Raw genomic sequence first — 24118 nt, forward strand, 5'->3', positions numbered from 1 at the left:
GCAGTAATACAGTGAGAGTTACCTCTCGTTCTCACGCATGTCCTGGGCACAGCGTTATAACATGTGTTACAGGCAGTAATACAGTGAGAGTTACCTCTCGTTCTCACGCATGTCCTGGGCACAGAGTTATCACGTGTGTTACAGGCAGTAATACAGTGAGAGTTACCTCTCGTTCTCACGCATGTCCTGGGCACAGAGTTATAACATGTTACAGGCAGTAATACAGTGAGAGTTACCTCTCGTTCTCACGCATGTCCTGGGCACAGCGTTATAACATGTGTTACAGGCAGTAATACAGTGAGAGTTACCTCTCGTTCTCACGCATGTCCTGGGCACAGAGTTATCACGTGTGTTACAGGCAGTAATACAGTGGGAGTTACCTCTCGTTCTCATGCATGTCCTGGGCACAGAGTTATAACGTGTTACAGGAAGTAATACAGTGAGAGTTACCGCTCGTTCTCACGCATGTCCTGGGCACAGAGTTATAACGTGTGTTACAGGCAGTAATACAGTGAGAGTTACCTCTCGTTCTCACGCATGTCCTGGGCACAGAGTTATAACGTGTGTTACAGGCAGTAATACAGTGAGAGTTACCTCTCGTTCTCACGCATGTACTGAGCACAGAGTTATAACATGTTACAGGCAGTAATACAGTGAGAGTTACCTCTCGTTCTCACGCATGTACTGAGCACAGAGTTATAACATGTTACAGGCAGTAATACAGTGAGAGTTACCTCTAGTTCTCATGCATGTCCTGGGCACAGAGTTATAATAACAGATACGTGGTTACAAATACACGGTTACATTAAGTGAGCAGGGTTATACATTGTATATAAGACATTGCTTGCACAGTTAGAGATAATATATGTTATAAACGTATGTAACAGTTACAGACCAGATATTAAAATGTCAGACAGCTTTAGTTTTGAAAGCGCTTAGACTGTGATACAGTGAACAGTGTGAGCAGTTTTCCCGGATGTGACAGGGAGGGGACGTGACCCCCTCCCCCACCCCCCCTTCAGTGTGATCCTCGATCGATTGGGTACAGCCCGTTAAAAAAGAGGGGGCCCTGGGGTGGCTCTTTTCTTCACATACTGTACGTCATTACATGCGGTATTCATATAAATAACAAATACTATCATATAAATTTCAAGCAATCTTTTAGTCTGTGTAAGTCAGCAGCTACAATGTATCCTTATATTACTACGGTAACATTATCATTGTGACAGTTTGAAGCTCAAACTGCTGGGAATAATGGCAACAAATTATCACAAACAGGAAAGTGTTGCAAAGCTCTTGCACTGCTGGGGAGGTGGGATAAAGCCTGCTATAGACATCAAAAGATGCTTTAAAACTCATTAAAAATGGCATTAAGAGTTGAATAAACAAAACAAACAAAAAAAAAGTAGTCACTATTATCTCATACTACAGAACTGATTTTTTTTTTTTAAGCCCCCTTGAGATCTCACATGTTTTGCAGCTTTAAGTTACATAAGAGTACTTGGGGTTTTTTTATGGTGGAACCTGCCTTAAATGTCAATGAAAACATAATAATTACATTTAAAGTGTTTAACCTGCAGACTAAAATAGAAAGTTAATCTTGGGGTCTGTACTAGTGTTGTACCGGCTCCTAATTTTTTAGAAAACCGGGTAACGGGTAACCGGGCAAAATCAATCATTCTATTCAGCCTGGTAAGCGGTTACCCGGCCGGCACTTACCTGCACGGTGAGGAAGACGGCGGCGACATCTGGGGGCAGCAGAAGAGTTCCTGGTGGCGGTGGCAGCAACAAAAGTCTGTGTTCAGCCGGCTCCTCCCCGGCTGTCCAATAGGAACGCTCCTGCTCCGGTCACATGGTTCCCCGGCTCACACTGGTATCAGCTGTGCGCTGTATTCCTGCTGCTCCTGCCGGCTGTGTGCTGTATTCCTGCTGCTCCTGCCGGCTGTGTGCTGTATTCCTGCTGCTCCTGCCGGCTGTGCGCTGTATTCCTACTGCTCCTGCCGGCTGTGTGCTGTATTCCTGCTGCTCCTGCCGGCTGTGTGCTGTATTCCTGCTGCTCCTGCCGGCTGTGGGCTGTATTCCTGCTGCTCCTGCCGGCTGTGCGCTGTATTCCTGCTGCTCCTGCCGGCTGTGTGCTGTATTCCTGCTGCTCCTGCCGGCTGTGTGCTGTATTCCTGCTGCTCCTGCCGGCTGTGTGCTGTATTCCTGCTGCTCCTGCCGGCTGTGTGCTGTATTCCTGCTGCTCCTGCCGGCTGTGCGCTGTATTCCTGCTGCTCCTGCCGGCTGTGCGCTGTATTCCTGCTGCTCCTGCCGGCTGTGCGCTGTATTCCTGCTGCTCCTGCCGGCTGTGCGCTGTATTCTTGCTGCTCGTGCTGGCTGTGCGCTGTATTCCTGCTGCTCGTGCCGGCTGTGTGCTGTATTCCTGCTGCTCCTGCCGGCTGTGCGCTGTATTCTTGCTGCTCGTGCTGGCTGTGCGCTGTATTCCTGCTGCTCATGCCGGCTGTGTGCTGTATTCCTGCTGCTCCTGCCGGCTGTGCGTTGTATTCCTGCTGCTCGTGCCGGCTGTGTGCTGTATTCCTGCTGCTCCTGCCGGCTGTGCGCTGTATTCCTGCTGCTCGTGCCGGCTGTGTGCTGTATTCCTGCTGCTCCTGCCGGCTGTGCGCTGTATTCCTGCTGCTCCTGCCGGCTGTGCGCTGTATTCCTGCTGCTCCTGCCGGCTGTGTGCTGTATTCCTGCTGCTCCTGCCGGCTGTGCGCTGTATTCCTGCTGCTCCTGCCGGCTGTGCGCTGTATTCCTGCTGCTCGTGCCGGCTGTGTGCTGTATTCCTGCTGCTCCTGCCGGCTGTGCGCTGTATTCCTGCTGCTCCTGCCGGCTGTGAGCTGTATTCCTGCTGCTCCTGCCGGCTGTGCGCTGTATTCTTGCTGCTCGTGCTGGCTGTGCGCTGTATTCCTGCTGCTCGTGCCGGCTGTGTGCTGTATTCCTGCTGCTCCTGCCGGCTGTGCGTTGTATTCCTGCTGCTCGTGCCGGCTGTGTGCTGTATTCCTGCTGCTCCTGCCGGCTGTGCGCTGTATTCCTGCTGCTCGTGCCGGCTGTGTGCTGTATTCCTGCTGCTCCTGCCGGCTGTGCGCTGTATTCCTGCTGCTCCTGCCGGCTGTGCGCTGTATTCCTGCTGCTCCTGCCGGCTGTGTGCTGTATTCCTGCTGCTCCTGCCGGCTGTGCGCTGTATTCCTGCTGCTCCTGCCGGCTGTGCGCTGTATTCCTGCTGCTCGTGCCGGCTGTGTGCTGTATTCCTGCTGCTCCTGCCGGCTGTGCGCTGTATTCCTGCTGCTCCTGCCGGCTGTGCGCTGTATTCCTGCTGCTCCTGCCGGCTGTGAGCTGTATTCCTGCTGCTCCTGCCGGCTGTGTGCTGTATTCCTGCTGCTCCTGCCGGCTGTGTGCTGTATTCCTGCTGCTCCTGCCGGCTGTGCGCTGTATTCCTGCTGCTCCTGCCGGCTGTGTGCTGTATTCCTGCTGCTCCTGCCGGCTGTGCGCTGTATTCCTGCTGCTCCTGACGGCTGTGCGCTGTATTCCTGCTGCTCCTGCCGGCTGTGTGCTGTATTCCTGCTGCTCCTGCCGGCTGTGCGCTGTATTCCTGCTGCTCCTGCCGGCTGTGCGCTGTATTCTTGCTGCTCGTGCTGGCTGTGCGCTGTATTCCTGCTGCTCCTGCCGGCTGTGTGCTGTATTCCTGCTGCTCCTGCCGGCTGTGCGTTGTATTCCTGCTGCTCGTGCCGGCTGTGTGCTGTATTCCTGCTGCTCCTGCCGGCTGTGCGTTGTATTCCTGCTGCTCGTGCCGGCTGTGTGCTGTATTCCTGCTGCTCCTGCCGGCTGTGCGCTGTATTCCTGCTGCTCCTGCCGGCTGTGTGCTGTATTCCTGCTGCTCCTGCCGGCTGTGCGTTGTATTCCTGCTGCTCCTGCCGGCTGTGCGCTGTATTCCTGCTGCTCCTGCCGGCTGTGCGCTGTATTCCTGCTGCTCCTGCCGGCTGTGTGCTGTATTCCTGCTGCTCCTGCCGGCTGTGTGCTGTATTCCTGCTGCTCCTGCCGGCTGTGTGCTGTATTCCTGCTGCTCCTGCCGGCTGTGCGCTGTATTCCTGCTGCTCCTGACGGCTGTGCGCTGTATTCCTGCTGCTCCTGCCGGCTGTGTGCTGTATTCCTGCTGCTCCTGCCGGCTGTGCGCTGTATTCCTGCTGCTCCTGACGGCTGTGCGCTGTATTCCTGCTGCTCCTGCCGGCTGTGTGCTGTATTCCTGCTGCTCCTGCCGGCTGTGCGCTGTATTCCTGCTGCTCCTGCCGGCTGTGTGCTGTATTCCTGCTGCTCCTGCCGGCTGTGTGCTGTATTCCTGCTGCTCCTGCCGGCTGTGTGCTGTATTCCTGCTGCTCCTGCCGGCTGTGCGCTGTATTCCTGCTGCTCCTGACGGCTGTGCGCTGTATTCCTGCTGCTCCTGCCGGCTGTGTGCTGTATTCCTGCTGCTCCTGCCGGCTGTGCGCTGTATTCCTGCTGCTCCTGCCGGCTGTGCGCTGTATTCTTGCTGCTCGTGCTGGCTGTGCGCTGTATTCCTGCTGCTCCTGCCGGCTGTGTGCTGTATTCCTGCTGCTCCTGCCGGCTGTGTGCTGTATTCCTGCTGCTCGTGCCGGCTGTGTGCTGTATTCCTGCTGCTCCTGCCGGCTGTGCGTTGTATTCCTGCTGCTCGTGCCGGCTGTGTGCTGTATTCCTGCTGCTCCTGCCGGCTGTGCGCTGTATTCCTGCTGCTCCTGCCGGCTGTGCGCTGTATTCTTGCTGCTCGTGCTGGCTGTGCGCTGTATTCCTGCTGCTCGTGCCGGCTGTGTGCTGTATTCCTGCTGCTCCTGCCGGCTGTGCGTTGTATTCCTGCTGCTCGTGCCGGCTGTGTGCTGTATTCCTGCTGCTCCTGCCGGCTGTGCGCTGTATTCCTGCTGCTCCTGCCGGCTGTGCGCTGTATTCCTGCTGCTCCTGCCGGCTGTGCGCTGTATTCCTGCTGCTCCTGCCGGCTGTGTGCTGTATTCCTGCTGCTCCTGCCGGCTGTGTGCTTTATTCCTGCTGCTCCTGCCGGCTGTGTGCTGTATTCCTGCTGCTCCTGCCGGCTGTGTGCTGTATTCCTGCTGCTCCTGCCGGCTGTGTGCTGTATTCCTGCTGCTCCTGCCGGCTGTGCGCTGTATTCTTGCTGCTCGTGCTGGCTGTGCGCTGTATTCCTGCTGCTCGTGCCGGCTGTGTGCTGTATTCCTGCTGCTCCTGCTGGCTGTGCGTTGTATTCCTGCTGCTCGTGCCGGCTGTGTGCTGTATTCCTGCTGCTCCTGCCGGCTGTGCGCTGTATTCCTGCTGCTCCTGCCGGCTGTGTGCTGTATTCCTACTGCTCCTGCCGGCTGTGTGTGTATTCCTACTGCTCCTGCCGGCTGTGTGCTGTATTCCTGCTGCTCCTGCCGGCTGTGCGCTGTATTCCTGCTGCTCCTGCCGGCTGTGCGCTGTATTCCTGCTGCTCCTGCCGGCTGTGTGCTGTATTCCTGCTGCTCCTGCCGGCTGTGCGCTGTATTCCTGCTGCTCCTGCCGGCTGTGTGCTGTATTCCTGCTGCTCCTGCCGGCTGTGTGCTGTATTCCTGCTGCTCCTGCCGGCTGTGCGCTGTATTCCTGCTGCTCCTGCCGGCTGTGTGCTGTATTCCTGCTGCTCCTGCCAGCTGTGCGCTGTATTCCTGCTGCTCCTGCCGGCTGTGTGCTGTATTCCTGCTGCTCCTGCTGGCTGTGCGCTGTATTCCTGCTGCTCCTGCCGGCTGTGTGCTGTATTCCTGCTGCTCCTGCCGGCTGTGTGCTGTATTCCTGCTGCTCCTGCTGGCTGTGTGCTGTATTCCTGCTGCTCCTGCCGGCTGTGTGCTGTATTCCTGCTGCTCCTGCCGGCTGTGTGCTGTATTCCTGCTGCTCCTGCCGGCTGTGTGCTGTATTCCTGCTGCTCCTGCCGGCTGTGTGCTGTATTCCTGCTGCTCCTGCCGGCTGTGCGCTGTATTCTTGCTGTTCGTGCTGGCTGTGCGCTGTATTCCTGCTGCTCGTGCCGGCTGTGTGCTGTATTCCTGCTGCTCCTGCTGGCTGTGCGTTGTATTCCTGCTGCTCGTGCCGGCTGTGTGCTGTATTCCTGCTGCTCCTGCCGGCTGTGCGCTGTATTCCTGCTGCTCCTGCCGGCTGTGTGCTGTATTCCTACTGCTCCTGCCGGCTGTGTGTGTATTCCTACTGCTCCTGCCGGCTGTGTGCTGTATTCCTGCTGCTCCTGCCGGCTGTGCGCTGTATTCCTGCTGCTCCTGCCGGCTGTGCGCTGTATTCCTGCTGCTCCTGCCGGCTGTGTGCTGTATTCCTGCTGCTCCTGCCGGCTGTGCGCTGTATTCCTGCTGCTCCTGCCGGCTGTGTGCTGTATTCCTGCTGCTCCTGCCGGCTGTGTGCTGTATTCCTGCTGCTCCTGCCGGCTGTGCGCTGTATTCCTGCTGCTCCTGCCGGCTGTGTGCTGTATTCCTGCTGCTCCTGCCAGCTGTGCGCTGTATTCCTGCTGCTCCTGCCGGCTGTGTGCTGTATTCCTGCTGCTCCTGCTGGCTGTGCGCTGTATTCCTGCTGCTCCTGCCGGCTGTGTGCTGTATTCCTGCTGCTCCTGCCGGCTGTGTGCTGTATTCCTGCTGCTCCTGCTGGCTGTGTGCTGTATTCCTGCTGCTCCTGCCGGCTGTGTGCTGTATTCCTGCTGCTCCTGCCGGCTGTGTGCTGTATTCCTGCTGCTCCTGCCGGCTGTGCGCTGTATTCCTGCTGCTCCTGCTGGCTGTGCGCTGTATTCCTGCTGCTCCTGCCGGCTGTGTGCTGTATTCCTGCTGCTCCTGCCGGCTGTGTGCTGTATTCCTGCTGCTCCTGCCGGCTGTGTGCTGTATTCCTGCTGCTCCTGCCGGCTGTGTGCTGTATTCCTGCTGCTCCTGCCGGCTGTGTGCTGTATTCCTGCTGCTCCTGCCGGCTGTGCGCTGTATTCCTGCTGCTCGTGCCGGCTGTGTGCTGTATTCCTGCTGCTCGTGCCGGCTGTGCGCTGTATTCCTGCTGCTCCTGCCGGCTGTGCGCTGTATTCCTGCTGCTCCTGCCGGCTGTGTGCTGTATTCCTGCTGCTCCTGCCGGCTGTGTGCTGTATTCCTGCTGCTCCTGCAGCTGTGCGCTGTATTCCTGCTGCTCCTGCTGGCTGTGCGCTGTATTCCTGCTGCTCCTGACGGCTGTGCGCTGTATTCCTGCTGCTCCTGCCGGCTGTGTGCTGTATTCCTGCTGCTCCTGCCGGCTGTGTGCTGTATTCCTGCTGCTCCTGCCGGCTGTGTGCTGTATTCCTGCTGCTCCTGCCGGCTGTGTGCTATATTCCTGCTGCTCCTGCTGGCTGTGCGCTGTATTCCTGCTGCTCCTGCCGGCTGTGCGCTGTATTCCTGCTGCTCCTGCCGGCTGTGCGCTGTATTCCTGCTGCTCCTGCCGGCTGTGTGCTGTATTCCTGCTGCTCCTGCCGGCTGTGCGCTGTATTCCTGCTGCTCCTGCCGGCTGTGCGCTGTATTCCTGCTGCTCCTGCCGGCTGTGTGCTGTATTCCTGCTGCTCCTGCCGGCTGTGCGCTGTATTCCTGCTGCTCGTGCCGGCTGTGTGCTGTATTCCTGCTGCTCCTGCCGGCTGTGTGCTGTATTCCTGCTGCTCCTGCTGGCTGTGCGCTGTATTCCTGCTGCTCCTGCTGGCTGTGTGCTGTATTCCTGCTGCTCCTGCTGGCTGTGTGCTGTATTCCTGCTGCTCCTGCTGGCTGTGCGCTGTATTCCTGCTGCTCCTGCCGGCTGTGTGCTGTATTCCTGCTGCTCCTGCCGGCTGTGCGCTGTATTCCTGCTGCTCCTGCCGGCTGTGCGCTGTATTCCTGCTGCTCCTGCGTCTATGGGCTGTATTCCTGCTGCTCCTGCCGGCTGTGCGCTGTATTCCTGCTGCTCCTGCCGGCTGTGCGCTGTATTCCTGCTGCTCCTGCCGGCTGTGTGCTGTATTCCTGCTGCTCCTGCCGGCTGTGCGCTGTATTCCTGCTGCTCCTGCCGGCTGTGTGCTGTATTCCTGCTGCTCCTGCCGGCTGTGTGCTGTATTCCTGCTGCTCCTGCCGGCTGTGTGCTGTATTCCTGCTGCTCCTGCCGGCTGTGTGCTGTATTCCTGCTGCTCCTGCCGGCTGTGCGCTGTATTCCTGCTGCTCCTGCCGGCTGTGTGCTGTATTCCTGCTGCTCCTGCCGGCTGTGTGCTGTATTCCTGCTGCTCCTGCCGGCTGTGTGCTGTATTCCTGCTGCTCCTGCCGGCTGTGTGCTGTATTCCTGCTGCTCCTGCCGGCTGTGCGCTGTATTCCTGCTGCTCCTGCCGGCTGTGCGCTGTATTCCTGCTGCTCCTGCCGGCTGAATACAGACTTCTGTTGCTGCCATCGCCACAGGACCTCGGCTGCTGCTCCCAGATGTCGCCGCGGTCTTTCCTCACCTTCCGTCGCCGGCTGCAGGTAAGTGATGATGTATTTTTGGCTACTCTGACATTACCCGGCGCCGGTTCCTACCCGGTGCCGGGCCCAGCCCCCTGCTGCCGGGTCCGGGGAGCTAAATAAGCGCCGGGTACCGGGTAGTTACCGGGTGCTCGGTGTATCACTAGTCTATACACCGCGGCAAACCCATTGTATGAGATTTATAAAAGCAAAATAAATCCCATTGTATCCTCATTGAGTTTATTCTTTGATACATCTGGTGCCATTTTTTCTTCCACTTTTGCAGCTGGGATACATTGCAAAATACAGTAGTCTCCCTGATGTCTGCTGTATGGTACTATGTTTGAGAGGCTGGAACAGGTTTAAAGCTGCAGACCAAGCTAAATCCTACATGTGCCTGGTTTTCTTCTTCTTAATAAATCAGTTCTGTACTATGAGAAAATACGTGAAGCATGTTGGTTTTTTAAAAACATCTCTGAATGACATATTTAATGTATTATAATGTAACAAGACTTTTTTTGTTTCTATAGCAGCCATTTACAAAGTCACACTGACTGCAGAATATGCCTCTCCAGTCATTTAGTGAACCCCCCCCCCCGAGCCGAATCTTCGCCGATCGATCACAGGAGAACTGATCGATCTGCAACTTCGCTAACTACTTATTCTTGTGTGGATTGTAGTCCTGCACGTATTAAAGGGGAATTTAAAAAAATGGCAGCTTGGACTGCTGCTTTAATGGCCTGCCCCACCTGTTCAATATAGTGAGAAGTTGGTTACACAGTCAACAATGTGTCACCTTCCATTCACTTGAAGAAAAGGTGATGTATCACTAACTGCATGTTACCCCCCTCCTCCCCATCTATGGCCTGGAGAAGACGCATAGGGACCGGGGCTTGGGTAATCCAGCTGAAGATATTGTGAGCAGGATACAGATTGAAACATTTTGTTCTATTTACTGAGTTACACAAATATCTATCAGGAAACAAAAACACCTGAAACCAGGAGATTTGTAAGATATCCACAGCTAATATCCAACGTGAAGCTGCGGAAGGAGCAATCGCCTCAATAGCTGTTTGAGAAAAACACTTAAATCCACTTCTCTAAATTACAGACACCTATTATTGTTTTTCTAAATTCCTCCTTCACGGGAATGTAACAAATTTTGGTCTATGCTCAAAAAAGACTGGTTTTGTACCAGCAAAGTCGGTAGCAGTTTCATGTACAAGATATCTCCAGAATATAAAGGAAAGATAAAACCATTGCAAAGAGAGTAACCACAATGAAAAAGATATCTTTTCTGCAATCTCGTATGCCAGGCGGCATTTAATGAGATGATACTCAGTTTATTTATTTCGATATTTATGCGGGGTGGCGAGCAGCAGCCAGTAACAATGATGCACCCAATACTGGTTGGATGATTGGAAGGAAGTTAGCTAGTTATCATCTTGGAATCAGATTTCTTAAATGCGGGTTAAACATATTTAGCCCCCTTGGAAGTGCCCCCAGATTAGAGTATGAGACTGTGGAGGTATGTTCACATGGAAAAGCTGCTTGGAAGGGTTTTACTACCTGCAGAATGATCAATGGTTTGGATTCAAATCACTGTTACAAGGACTCTCTTATAAAGAGAAATGTTATTGTATAGCCAACTAGTGTACAAGCAGTGTAATAGTGCAGCAGTGTAATAGTGCAGCAGTATAAGGCCTGGGACATAGTCATTGTATCCGTGCGGAGGTGCGCTGAGGCTCAGGGAAAGCGGGGCATGTCGGGGGCGGGCCAGTGACGTCACGGAGCTGGTTCGCCCTCATTGGGCGAACCGCTCACGTGACCGGCCCTGCGCTCCGGCGAGCGCCAAATCTGAAAACTTCTTGAGACACACGCTTCCCCAAGCGTGCGCGAGCTGCAGGGGCTCAGTGCTGAGCGTGAGCACGACTCAGCCTTGCTCACTACTATGTCCCAGGCCTAATAGCACAGGAGTGTAATAGCACAGGAGTGTAATAGCACAGGAGTGTAATAGCACAGGAGTGTAATAGCACAGGAGTGTAATAGCACAGGAGTGTAATAGCACAGGAGTGTAATAGCACAGGAGTCTACTGTATACAAGCAATATAATAGTACAGGGGTATAATAGCACAGGAGTATAATAGCACAGGAGTGTAATAGCACAGGAGTGTAATAGCACAGGAGTCTACTGTATACAAGCAATATAATAGCACAGGGGTATAATAGCACAGGAGTATAATAGCACAGGAGTGTAATAGCACAGGAGTGTAATAGCACAGGAGTCTACTGTATACAAGCAGTATAATAGTACAGGGGTATAATAGCACAGGGGTATAATAGCACAGGAGTGTAATAGCACAGGAGTGTAATAGCACAGGAGTGTAATAGCACAGGAGTCTACTGTATACAAGCAGTATAATAGTACAGGGGTATAATAGCACAGGAGTATAATAGCTTGTATATAGTAGACTCCTGTACTATTACGCTGCGGTACTATTACACTCCTGTACTATTACACTTTGTACTATTATACGGCTGTACTATTGCACTCCTGTACTATTGCACTCCTGTACTATTACACTCCTGTACTATTGCACTCCTGTACTATTGCACTCCTGTACTATTGCACTCCTGTACTATTGCACTCCTGTACTATTGCACTCCTGTACTATTACACTCCTGTACTATTGCACTCCTGTACTATTGCACTCCTGTACTATTGCACTCCTGTACTATTGCACTCCTGTACTATTGCACTCCTGTACTATTGCACTCCTGTACTATTGCACTCCTGTACTATTGCACTCCTGTACTATTGCACTCCTGTACTATTGCACTCCTGTACTATTGCACTCCTGTACTATTGCACTCCTGTACTATTGCACTCCTGTACTATTGCACTCCTGTACTATTGCACTCCTGTACTATTGCACGGCTGTACTATTGCACGGCTGTACTATTGCACTCCTGTACTATTGCACTCCTGTACTATTGCACTCCTGTACTATTGCACTCCTGTACTATTGCACTCCTGTACTATTGCACTCCTGTACTATTGCACTCCTGTACTATTGCACTCCTGTACTATTGCACTCCTGTACTATTGCACTCCTGTACTATTGCACGGCTGTACTATTGCACTCCTGTATATAATAATACAGCAGAATAATAGTGCAGCAGCGTAATAGTACAGGGGTATAATAGTACCGCAGCCTACTAGTATACAAGCAGTATAATAGTACCACAGCATAATAGTACAGGATCATAATAGTACAGGAGTCTACTAGTATAGTACTTTGGGATATGCACGAGGAGTTACAATTAGTAATTGAAACCCTCTGACTCACACAGAGAGGCACAATGTTAAAGTTCTGCACTATTACTTACAAAGCTCATGTGATCATTACTGTTTCTCTTTTACAGCACTTCTCTTCCTCCTTCTCCTCCTCCTCCTCACACAGCCCACCCGCGGCTGACTCTGTGCCCTTCAGACTAGACAGCACCTCATCATCTCGGCTTCACCCCAGCGCTTCCCTAACGTTCACAGGGGAAGAGGCGCTGAAAGGTAAGAGCTTAACGACTCTGACCCATCCGACCCTACAGCACAGGAAGCCCCACCGACTTCAACGGGGCTCTCTGAATCAGCACTACTGCCCTTTATAGAATAAGGACATGTGGCTTGTTTGAAATAAAAACAAACTGTTGCTATATACAGTAAACCAAAACTGGGTTTGATAACCTCTTCCAGCCATCGAAATCTTCCTCTCTTCGGGGAATGGAAACCATGAAAGGATTGGTATTCTTCAAAAAATGTAGGATTGCCGACTGGTCGCTCGCTCTGGTCTCTCGCTGTCCATTTCTCGTTCCCTCTAAACATCGATAGATCCCCCAAAGTGAATCTCATGTTATTTACCCAGAAGTAGTGTGTACAAGACACTTAAATATATCCCTTAAAAACATTACACCTTCAATAACTATTTCATTCATGTTTTTATACCTTGCCTTCAAACGAATGAAAAAGTCTTTACAAGTACCGTACGTAACATAAAAGCAGGAGCCAGCACACTCCAAATATGTAGAACATCAAAGGTACATTGAGAAAAGTCCCATTGGGGAATAAAACCTTGATCTACTGATAAAACACATTTGAATTTGCTGCACCTTGCACGATACCAGGTTTTGAAGTGTATTCCCCACCAGAGGATGTGAAAACGCAGAATATTGCTTTATAATGCAGAATATCACAGAGGAGTCAGTGGCTCGGTATCAGGCGCCATGCGGAAAATCCACAGGGAGAGTTGGTTTAGTACCTGGGGACTAGATGCAAGCCGTAAATGGAACTAGGAATCAGGACCCAGAGAGTTGTCTAGCAAGCTAGGGTCAGGGCAAGCGTCAGGCAGTGAGCATAGTCAGGCAATCCAGGGTCAGGGCAAGCGGCAGGCTGTAAGTATAGTCAGGCAATCTGGTGTCAGGGCAAGCGGCAGGCAGTGAGCATAGTCAGGCAATCCAGGGTCAGGACAAGTGGCAGGCTGTAAGTATAGTCAGGCAATCCAGGGTCAGGGCAAGCGGCAGGCAGTGAGCATAGTCAGGCAATCCGGGGTCAGGGCAAGCGGCAGGCTGTAAGTATAGTCAGGCAATCTGGTGTCAGGGCAAGCGGCAGGCAGTAAGCATAGTCAGGCAATCCGGGGTCAGGGCAAGCGGCAGGCAGTAAGCATAGTCAGGCAATCTGGAGTCAGGGCAAGCGTCAGGCAGTGAGCATAGTCAGGCAATCCAGGGTCAGGACAAGTGGCAGGCTGTAAGTATAGTCAGGCAATCCGGGGTCAGGGCAAGTGGCAGGCAGTAAGCATAGTCAGGCAATCAAAGGTCAGGGCAAGCAGCAGGCTGTAAGTATAGTCAGGCAATCCGGGGTCAGGGCAAACGGCAGGCTGTGAGCATAGTCAGGCTAGTGGCAGGCAGTGAGCATAGTCAGGCAATCCGGGGTCAGAATCAGAATTTGGAGTCAGCTGGGAACATAACCTGGAAGTACTGAGGTACTGAGGTACTGCAGCAGTGGAGCAACACAACCTTATTCCAGTCTAGCAAAGGTGTTGTGAAGCAAGGTAAGCTGGGCTCAGACACCAGTTATAGGCAGTGAAGAGGCCACGTGATGAAGTCACAGAGTTATCCGCCATGGGCGGGTCTGTACAGGCCGATGTGAACCCCACACATGGATCCTTACACAGGGATAATGCTGAATATCACAACATATCCCCCCAGGGGAAGCAATAACCCTTCTTACAGGTGTAGTAGTGGGGGGGGGGGGGTATATTCAGCAGCGGATATGAAGATCCGCCGCCCTTCGCTCTTGCCTGTGACAGCCGCCTTATTGTTGCTGCCCTCCTTCTCCATCCGAATCGCAGCGTTAAATCACACTCCCCAACATGACGTCACGGCCATCATGATGTCATTTGACGTGAACATGACACCATGTGACGGGTTATTGGTGATGTCCGCGGCGTCATTTGATGCTGTGATTCGGAAGGAGAAGGAGCGTGGCAGCGAGGAGGCGGCCACCACGTGTAAGTGCTTTCCCATCAGGCCTGATAGCGTGGCATGTGCATATGGGGGCGGACATTTTTTCCACCACCAAATTTTCCAACCCTTGGCCTGGGCCTATCGGACCTAACGGGAAACCCACCCTCGGGGAATATGAATTATGTTAAATTAAGCAGAACAACATTGTGGTCCACGTATTTACTGATAAAGATTCAGGGTTGGACAAAACCAGTGTCCTATATCAGTGTTTCCCAACTCCCGTCCTCGGGGAACCCCAACAGGTCAGGTCTTAAGGATATCCCTGCTCCAGCACAGGCGGCTCAGTCAGAATGACTGAGCCGCTGATTGAGTCGCCTGTGCTGGAGCGGGGATATCCTTAAGACCTGACCTGTTGGGGTTCCCTGAGGACTGGAGTCGGGAAACACTGTTCTATGGCGTGGGTGCGGAAAGCGCTGGAACTGGTTAGCGCACGCGATCCAGCGTTATCTCTCAGGGACTTACACGAGAGCTAAAGCACCGGAGAAGGTGCGCTAATCTGTACTGGGGCTTCATAAATCTGCGCCTACGCTGCAAATAGCCCTTATTATTTTGGAAGCAATAGACCATATGTATCAAGGCGAATGTGGTGGGAGCACTGGGGCAACAACAACTGCCCCAGGTGTGTCAGAGAAAAACCCTGTTGATTTTCTGTGCAATGTTTTTTCTTTTGACCCATATGGTGTCGTTTTTACCCCAGAACTGCACCCCTCGTCTTTATACATAGACCCCAAAATATACAGTGGTTCTAAGGACAGAAACTTTAATGGTACATGGTAACGTTTATAAGGCAAACTCATGTAAAACCCCAAGGAATGGAGAGAGAGAAGGGCGACAGCATAGACATTTTGTATACATCAAGGGTATCAACAAGGTACAAGAAAAGCAAAAACAAAAGGCCAAATATATGTTTATTTGGCCACGCTCAGTGGCACTCATTTTGACACAATATATATATATATATATATATATATAATGTAGTGGGTTCTGCAGGGATTGTGTTTTCTACGTGTATACTTATTCATGGTTTGTGTTGTTTATTCCTGCAAGATCGTACTGATATAGAATATCTACAATATTGCTGTGCCTCCTCCACACATCCACCTAATGCTAGGTACGGCACAATAGTTCTCCACTGAAGGTGTAAGTAACCTGAAGGCATAGATACACATCCTACGGTTTCTAGATTCAGTACTTCGACGATAATGGAGACAGAGAAAAATATCAGTGGCTCTTAGCAATAATTACAGCTGCTGATGCCTACCGTCCACGAACTCACTCCCAATAGAGAAGATCCCTAACACGAGGAAGGACCCTCAGGGGTTATAACTGTAGGTTAGACAATAGTGGCTGTGGGAATCTATTCAATATTGCAGATTCCTTTAGGGTCTGTTATTCAAATATTCTTTGATAAATCTTGTGCTATATTTGTTTTACATTTGTAGCTATTAGAAATATGTTACCAACAATTAAACAAATACCATATACATTCTGGCACTGTAATCATTATAGGACAATAATAGTGTCTCTTGTCATTTATATAATCGTAGTTATTGAGGGAAAATCACTATCTTTTTACATAACATAAAGTCACAGGTGCAGCATGTATAATATCTTTCTTATTTCAGGACTGTCCTCTGTTTCCCCCGTTCCCCCCATAAGGGGCAGCACCGTACTTCCTACTGACTTCCGACTAAACGTAACCCTTTCCCGTTTAGATGGAATGTCACTTCCTGTCCCCATGGCTATGCAGCACATGTCACTTCCTGTTCAACATGGTGTCACCATGCCCCACGTGTTTCCTTCAGTTCCACTGGTCAATGTGGAGGACCATGGGTACCAAAGAAGCCATCACAGCTGTGGAGCACCACTGACGTTTGAAAGCTTCCGGCCTGTGTACCACTGCTGATGAAAGTGCAGTCCATCCTAGGACCATAGTGTACTAATGTCAGTGACATGTTTAAGGGGTCAGTCCACCCTAGAACCAACATGTCACTGATGGCAGTGACATGTTGAAGGGGTTAGATTTGGCTATATTTAGATTTTTGAACTTAGGAGGAGTTTTAGGAAGTGGTTATATGGGGCAATAGGATGAGTTATAGGGAGCCGTTGTATGGGGCAAAAGGAGGAGTTATTGCGAGAGGTTATATGGAGCAATAGGAGGCATTATAGGGAGCGGTAATATGGAGCAATAGATGGAGATATAGGGAGCGATAATATGGGGTAGTAGGAGAAGTTATAGGGAGGGGTTATATGAACCAATAGGAAAAATTACAGGGGCGTTATGGAGAGGTTATGTAGAGCAATAGGAGTAATTAAGAAGAGAATAGAGTAATAGTTAGATAGTAGAGTAATATAGAAGCCAGCGTTTGTTATGAAGCAATACGACAGGTTAGGGAGGCGTTATATGGAGCAGTAGAAGTTGGGAAGGAGTTCAAAATATCAATAGAAGTAGTTAGGGAAGGTGTTATATTTTATGGTTCTCAGGGGAAGACAATAATCCACCTTTGCATACCAAATGAATGCAGTAAATAATAAGTGAGTGGATGCTTAGTCCTCACTGAGGCTGCGGCGCAGAATGGACAGAACCGAGAAGTTGCAGACCTGGAGATTCATTCTACGGATGATCCAGTTGAAGGATAGCAAAGCCTTCTCAGGAGATTCAGGATGGAAGCAAGGTATCAGATCCTGCGCCTAGCGCTGGCATTTCTCTCCCGATGGGGAATAAACTTCTCCGGATAACAGACCTGCACGAAACGCAAGACATTGGAACAAGCGCCTTACATTTAATGCAGGGGGAATAATGTGAGATAAATGTAATCAATGAGCAACTTATTATTTCCCTTTGGATACAGTTATGCAATCATTCGATAATGAAATCCACATGTTTTCTGTTAGAGCAAAATGATGCTGCTATTCTTTTCTTTAGGTTTAGAGACATTCTTACATGTGAAGAACCCATGTCACTGTATACACAATCATTATATTATGATGCAGTTACTGTGGTTATAATCTTTACGCCAAATGTAAAAGAAAACAGGAATGCCTGTTCCATGTAATCTCCTGTCTATTTATATGTATGTATATATGTTGTTTTTGTTTGTATCACTGTACGTTATTTATTTATATGTGTTATATTTAATTGTCAAACAGTTGAAATAACTTGTACTTAAATAGTAAAGCGTTTTCCCTTTTTCTGTTGTTTTTGTGTCCCCCACGGGTAAAAAATAAAGCTAATCTCTTATTAACTTCTCTGACATTGATTTTTCTCTGTATATGTCCCAGTAAATCAATTTCTGATTGAATTCTCTCTCTGCTTTACGGAAGACTTTTCACATAACTTGTTGGGAGACTGAAACAGAAACAAAACAGGTCAGGTCTTGTATTCTGGGTTACTTAGACGTATGTGATGAGAATGTTTATACAGAGATACTAACAGAAGAGACACAGGTCCTTATTTTGCCAAGTTGTGCTTATAACATAGCACTATTTAGTAGATCCGGGCTTGTGTCCCTTCTTCTAGCATCGCTGTAAAATGATTTTATACTTTATTAATGCACAAAAAGAGAAATAATATGAAGCAATTTATTCTCATAATTTTTCGTGTATCCAGTTCCCTCCTCCTGTATCCTCATATTGTTCTAGATCAGAGGTCTCAAACTCAGTCCTGAAGGGCCCCCAGATTCATCACAGTCAGTTATGGGTTAATGTCCCAAAACAGGTGCGTTAACCCATAATTGAGTTGTTGAGTACCCCTTGTAGGTCCCTCTTTATAAATTCTGATAAAGCAGCTTCAACATCACACACACATGTTCTTCCGCCAGAATATGTTTGCGTTTTTTGTCTAATTTTATAACATAAAATGCCCGATTCTCGTCCGTAAACACAGGCAATGGACATACACAGATACAAAGTATCTTGGATGGTGCTCTCCTCTGAGCAATTATACACAAATACAGCAGGTGACTTAAATAAGAATATGTCACTACGTCTCTTTTCTTCCTTTGGAAAGGAGTCTACAGAGCGTGAGCTTAACAAACGGTGGGCTGTTCCCCCTCAACAATTTCAACAATTTCATTGTTTTTCATTTATTCATGAACAAACTGTAAAAAAAAGAGACTACGCTCTGTCAGCCTTATTCTGTAGAGAGGCAGTCAAAAATGTGTATGTTTTTTGTTTATACGATTCATGAAAAAACTGCAGATTGTTAGTTAATTGAATAGGGTCCTTAGTGTCAACAGAAAGAAAGCGCGGAGCCTTAGGTAAAATGCGGCATGTCCCCAGGGCCCAGGCTCACCCCAAACCCACATTTCCTACTGCCCTCTCACCCCCCTCTTGGTTACCGGTGACACCCGGAGGGGGGAAGGGGGCGGCTGGAGGAGCTAAAGGCTGGAAGTGAGGGGCGGAGAGATGGAGGCTGTTGTGGCGTCTGTTTGGGGGGTAAATGCAGAAGGGGCTCAGTAACGGTAATGCCTGGTTGTGGCATGGAGTGGGTAGGGCTCATTGTACTTTGAGCACCTGGGGCCCATCTCGTGGCTGACGTGGGGTCAGCTGAGTGGCTGAGACTTGGGACGATCCCAGCTAACAGACTATGATTTAAGTGGCTTTGTCCTTACCTGTGGGCGGAGCGCTCTGGCAGGGTTAGCACCTCCCCTTTCGCTGTATATGAATAAATGCCGAGGCCATTGCACCTCCAGACCTTTGTGTGTGCACTTTATTTGCGGGATGTTGCGATGGAGGTTGGGTAAGCAACATCGCAGGCTCCGGGGTCATCACAATTTCAGGAACATGATCATTTCCATATCATTTAACATACATTAAGTGAACGGATGGCACGGACCCCTGTGTAGCTGGAAGCTTACTGCATTGTTGCCTTCCTATAAACACACAATTTTAGCTACGGTGTAACACAGCTTCAGAGAGCAGTGGCACATCACTCATTCAAGCTGAGAACGCCAACCGTAATAGTACACAACACGTTTGGTGGTCTCTGTGTATTGGTAAAGACCGTGTATCAGGACAGAGTAAAGCATTGGAGATGGATGTGGCTGTTGTTGAGATGGTTTGGCCACAAAATGCATCGTTAAAAGTTCTTTTCCAAGGTTCCTGAAAGTCTTCTGCTGGAGAAGTCTTCATCTTATACTATATTAGTGAAAGCACTGTATGTTTGCCTGCCTGGATGTCCGGTGTCCCTAGGGGAAATCTCATTGGTCCCTTGGCCCGCCCGCCCCCGCACACCTCTCATTGGCCTGAGGCGGAGTGACGGGCCAAAGGACACACAGGGACACACACACACACAGGGAACACAGGGACACACACACACAGGGAACACAGGGACACACACACACACACACAGGGAACACAGGGACACACACACACAGGGGGACACACACACACACAGACACACACACACACACACACACACAGGGACACACACACACACAGGGACACACACACACACAGTGACAGACACACACACACACACACACACACACACACACACACAGTGACAGACACACACACAGTGACACACACACACACACACAGTGACACAGTGACACACACACACACACACACACACACTGTTACATACATTAGCGGGGCTCACAGTGTTAGCAGCACCCGCGCGCACCTCCTCCTCTCCCCGTGTCTCCCGCGCTTTCACCCCGACCCCCCCTCCCCCGGCGCCGCTACATTCAGCGGGACACACTATTATTACCCCTTCAGCGCCGCCCCCCCCCCCCCACCCAGTGTCAGCGGCCGTGCGAGACCCCCCCTCTATATCTCCCACCTCTCCCCCCCCCCCACACATATACATGCCCCCCCTCCCCGGCGCTACAACTCACCCCTCCCCGGCGGGGGAACAGCCAGTGGCCAGGCAGGCTGCCTCGCGGCGACGAGTGCCCAAGATGGCGGCGCCCGGGACACAGCGGGGGAGCGGCCACAACACGCTGCCTCCCGTCTCAGATCCACGTGGGACCTGCCGGATGGGTGAGTGAGCGGCCTTCACCTCCCCTCCACCCCCCCCCCTCCCCTCCAGTGTCAGTGTCTCCCCGATAACCCCCCCCCCCCCGGCGCCGCTACAGTCAGCGGGGGAGCGAGCGAGCGCCCGGGACACAGCGGGAGAGCGGCCACAACACGCTGCCTCCTGCCTCAGATCCACGTGGGACCTGCCGGACGGGTGAGTGAGCGGCCTTCACCTCCCCTCACCCACCCCTCACCCCCCATAACCTCCCCTCACCCCCTTTCACCTCCCCTCACTCCACTTCTCCCTTCCACCCCCCTTCACCTCCCCATTTACCTCCCCTCCACCCCCCCCTTCACCACCCCTCCACCCCCCCCCCTTCACCTCCCTTCCACCCCCCCCTTCACCTCCCTTCCACCCCCCCCTTCACCTCCCTTCCACTCCCCCCCCTTCACCTCCCCTCCACCCCCCCCTTCACCTCCCCTCCACCCCCCCTTCACCTCCCCTCCACGCCCCCCTCCCCCCCTTCACCTCCCCTCCACCCCCCCTTCCCACCGCCTCCCCCCCCTTCCCACCGCCTCCCCCCCCTTCCCACTGCCTCCCCCCCTTCCCACCGCCTCCCCCCCCTTCCCACCGCCTCCCCCCCTTCCCTTCACCTTCCCACCGCCTCCCCCCCCTTCCCACCGCCTCCCCCTTCCCCCCCTTCCCACCGCCTCCCCCCCCCTTCCCACCGCCTCCCAGCCCCCCTTCCCACCGCCTCCCCCCACCCCTTCCCACCGCCTCCCCCCACCCCTTCCCACCGCCTCCCCCCCCCTTCCCACCGCCTCCCACCCCCCCTTCCCACCGCCTCCCACCCCCCCTTCCCACCGCCTCCCCCCCCCCTTCCCACCGCCTCCCTCCCCCTTCCCACCCCCGCCATCCCACCGCCTCCCCCCCCCCTTCCCACCGCCTCCCTCCCCCTTCCCACCCCCCGCCATCCCACCGCCTCCCACCCCCCGCCTTCCCACCGCCTCCCACCCCCCGCCTTCCCTCCGCCTCCCCCCCCTTTCCACCACCTCACCCCTCCCCCTTCCCACCACCTCCCCCCCCTTTCCACCACCTCCCCCCATTCCCACCACCTCCCCCCCCTTCCCACCACCTCCCCCCCTTCCCACCACCTCCACCCTCCCCCCCTTCCCACCACCTCCCCCCCACCTCCCCCCTTCCCACCACCTCCCCCCTACTCCCCCTTCCCACCACCTTCCCCCTCCTCCCCCCTCCCCCCCTTCCCACCACCTCCCCCCTCCCCCCCTTCCCACCACCTCCCCCCTCCTCCCCCTTCCCACCACCTTCCCCCTCCTCCCCCTTCCCACCACCTTCCCCCTCCTCCCCCTTCCCACCAACTGCCCCCTCCTCCCCCTTCCCACCACCTTCCCCCTCCTCCCCCTTCCCACCACATCCCCCCTTCTCTCCCTTTCCACCACCTTCCCCCTCCTCCTCCTTCCCACCACCTCCCCCCTCCTCCTCCTTCCCACCACCTCCCTCCTTCCCACCACCTCCCCCCTTCTCCCACTTCCCACCACCTCCCCCCTTCTCCCCCTTTCCACCACCTCCCCCCTTCTCCCCCTTTCCACCACCTCCCCCCTCCTCCCCCTTTCCATCACCTCCCCCCTCCTCCCCCTTCCCACCACTTCTCCCCTTCCCCCCCCCGCTCCCCTTCCCCCCCCCGCTCCTCTTCCCCCCCTCCGCTCCCCTTCCCCACCCTACGCTCCCCTTCACCCCCCCTCCGTTCCCCTTTCCACCCCCTCCTCCGCTCCTCTTCCCCCCCCCTCCACCTCTTTTTCCCCTTTCCCCTCCCACCCCCTCCTCTAACCCTTCCCCCCCTCCTCTAACCCTTCCCCCCCCTCCTCTAACCCTTCCCCCCCTCCTCTAACCCTTCCCCCCCTCCTCTAACCCTTCCCCCCCCCTCCTCTAACCCTTCCCCCCCCTCCTCTAACCCTTCCCCCCCCTCCTCTAACCCTTCCCCCCTCCTCCACCCCTTGCCCCCCTCCTCCACCCCTTGCCCCCCTCCTCCACCCCCTCCTCCCCTTCCCGCCGCCCTTCGCCTTCATGCCCGCCTTACCGCCTCCCCACCCCCGCCTCTGCCTTTCACCCGCCCTTACTCCGGCCGCCTCTGCCTTTCACCCACCGCCTCACAGCCGCTGCACGCACTCAACAGACACCCGCCACACTCGACACATACCTGCCGCCACACACACCTGCTGCCTCCCGCCCCTACGCACCGACATCACTGACCCACCGCCTCACACCCTAGCAGGACCCCCACTCACAGACAGCACTCACAACCCACGCGCCACCCGCCGCCTCACACCCTAGCAGGACCCCCACTCGCACACAGCACTCACAACCCACGCGCCACCCGCCGCCTCACACCCTAGCAGGACACACGACTCAGATTTTTACATCACTTATGCCACCAAAATATACATTGTACTGTGGTGTGGTTACAATAAACCATTTTTATACAACATCGTATTACATTTTCTTCCATCTTTCTTTTCAATATTATTATCCAACCTTTACAACAAATACTCACCTATTGTTCCACAATTTATAAATAATACTACCTATTACGCATTTACCTCCCGGGCAACGCCGGGTCTCTCAGCTAGTGTCTAATAAAAAGATAAAAACAGCAGTTTTATTTTGATCAGTCACTTGGACATTCGAGGTTACATAGTTACATAGTTACATAGTAGATGAGGTTGAAAAAAGACGTACGTCCATCAAGTTCAACCTATGCTATATTTAGACAACAGATACTTTATCCTATATCTATACTTACTTATTGATCCAGAGGAAGGAAAACAAAAAAAAACAGATATCCAATAATATCTCACAAGGGGGAAAAAAATTCCTTCCTGACTCCAAGAATTGGCAATCGAATGAATCCCTGGATCAATATCCTTCCCATGTATACTTATTTGGTATATCCCTGTATACCTTTCATTTCTAAAAAGATGTCCAACCTTTTTTTGAACATATCTATTGTATCTACCATCACAGTCTCCATGGGTAATGAATTCCACATTTTAACTGCCCTTACTGTAAAGAACCCTTTCCTTTGTTGCTGGTGAAATCTTCTTTCCTCCAACGTTAAGGGATGGCCCCGAGTCCTTTGTAGTGCCCGTGGGATGAATAGTTCTTTTGAAAGCTCCTTGTATTGTCCTCGAATATATTTGTATATAGTTATCATATCCCCTCTTAGATGCCTCTTTTCTAATGTAAATAAATCTAATTTAGCTAGCCTCTCCTCATAAGTTAGATTATCCATCCCCTTTATTAATGTGGTGGCTCTTCTCTGCACTCTCTCTAGTTCCATAATGTCTTTTCTATGGAGTGGTGCCCAAAATTGTACTCCATATTCAAGGTGTGGTCTTACTAATGCTTCGTAAAGGGGCATAATTATGTTTACTTCCCTTCCATCCATTGCCCGTTTAATGCAAGATAAGATCTTGTTTGCCTTTGCAGCTACTGCATGACATTGGGCACTATTGCTAAGCCTGCTGTCTACAAGCACTCCTAAATTCTTCTCCATCAAGGATTCCCCCAATTGATCCCCATTAAATTTGTAAGTTGTCTGTTTATTCTTGCATCCCAAATGCATAACCTTACATTTATCTGTATTAAACCTCATCTGCCATTTACCTGCCCAAGTTTCCAGTCTCTCCAAGTCCTTCTGAAGAGAAATTACATCCTGCTCTGATTCTACTACCTTATACTATTTAGTATCATCAGCAAAGATGGAGACTTTGCTCTCTATGCCAACCTCAAGGTCATTAATAAACAAGTTAAAAAGCAGGGGTCCCAGTACCGATCCCTGAGGTACTCCACGCACGACTTTAGCCCAACCTGAAAAAGTTCCATTTATGACAACCCTCTGTTGTCTGTCCTTTAACCAGTTTTCAATCCAGGTGCATATATTATTACTGAGTCCAATTTTCTTTATTTTGTACACCAACCTCTTGTGTGAAACCGTATCAAAAGCCTTTGCAAAATCTAAGTAGACCACATC

At 52.0% G+C, this 24118-nt stretch overlaps 1 protein-coding gene across 1 annotated transcript in view; it reads left to right on the forward strand.

Annotated features, from left to right (window-relative positions):
* The window catches only part of PAX4 (paired box 4), a 60962-nt gene extending 43771 nt beyond the window's left edge, over positions 1-17191 (forward strand). Inside the window, exons 9-10 of the mRNA XM_075598926.1 lie at positions 11880-12093; positions 15818-17191. Of these exons, the coding sequence (XP_075455041.1) occupies positions 11880-12093; positions 15818-16008 (405 nt within the window). The 3' untranslated portion in view covers positions 16009-17191. The remainder of the gene's footprint in view (positions 1-11879; positions 12094-15817) is intronic.
* The last annotated feature ends 6927 nt before the right edge of the window (positions 17192-24118 follow it).

The sequence above is a fragment of the Ascaphus truei genome, chromosome 5 (assembly GCF_040206685.1).
Source record: "Ascaphus truei isolate aAscTru1 chromosome 5, aAscTru1.hap1, whole genome shotgun sequence".
In the NCBI taxonomy this organism is placed as follows: domain Eukaryota; kingdom Metazoa; phylum Chordata; class Amphibia; order Anura; family Ascaphidae; genus Ascaphus; species Ascaphus truei.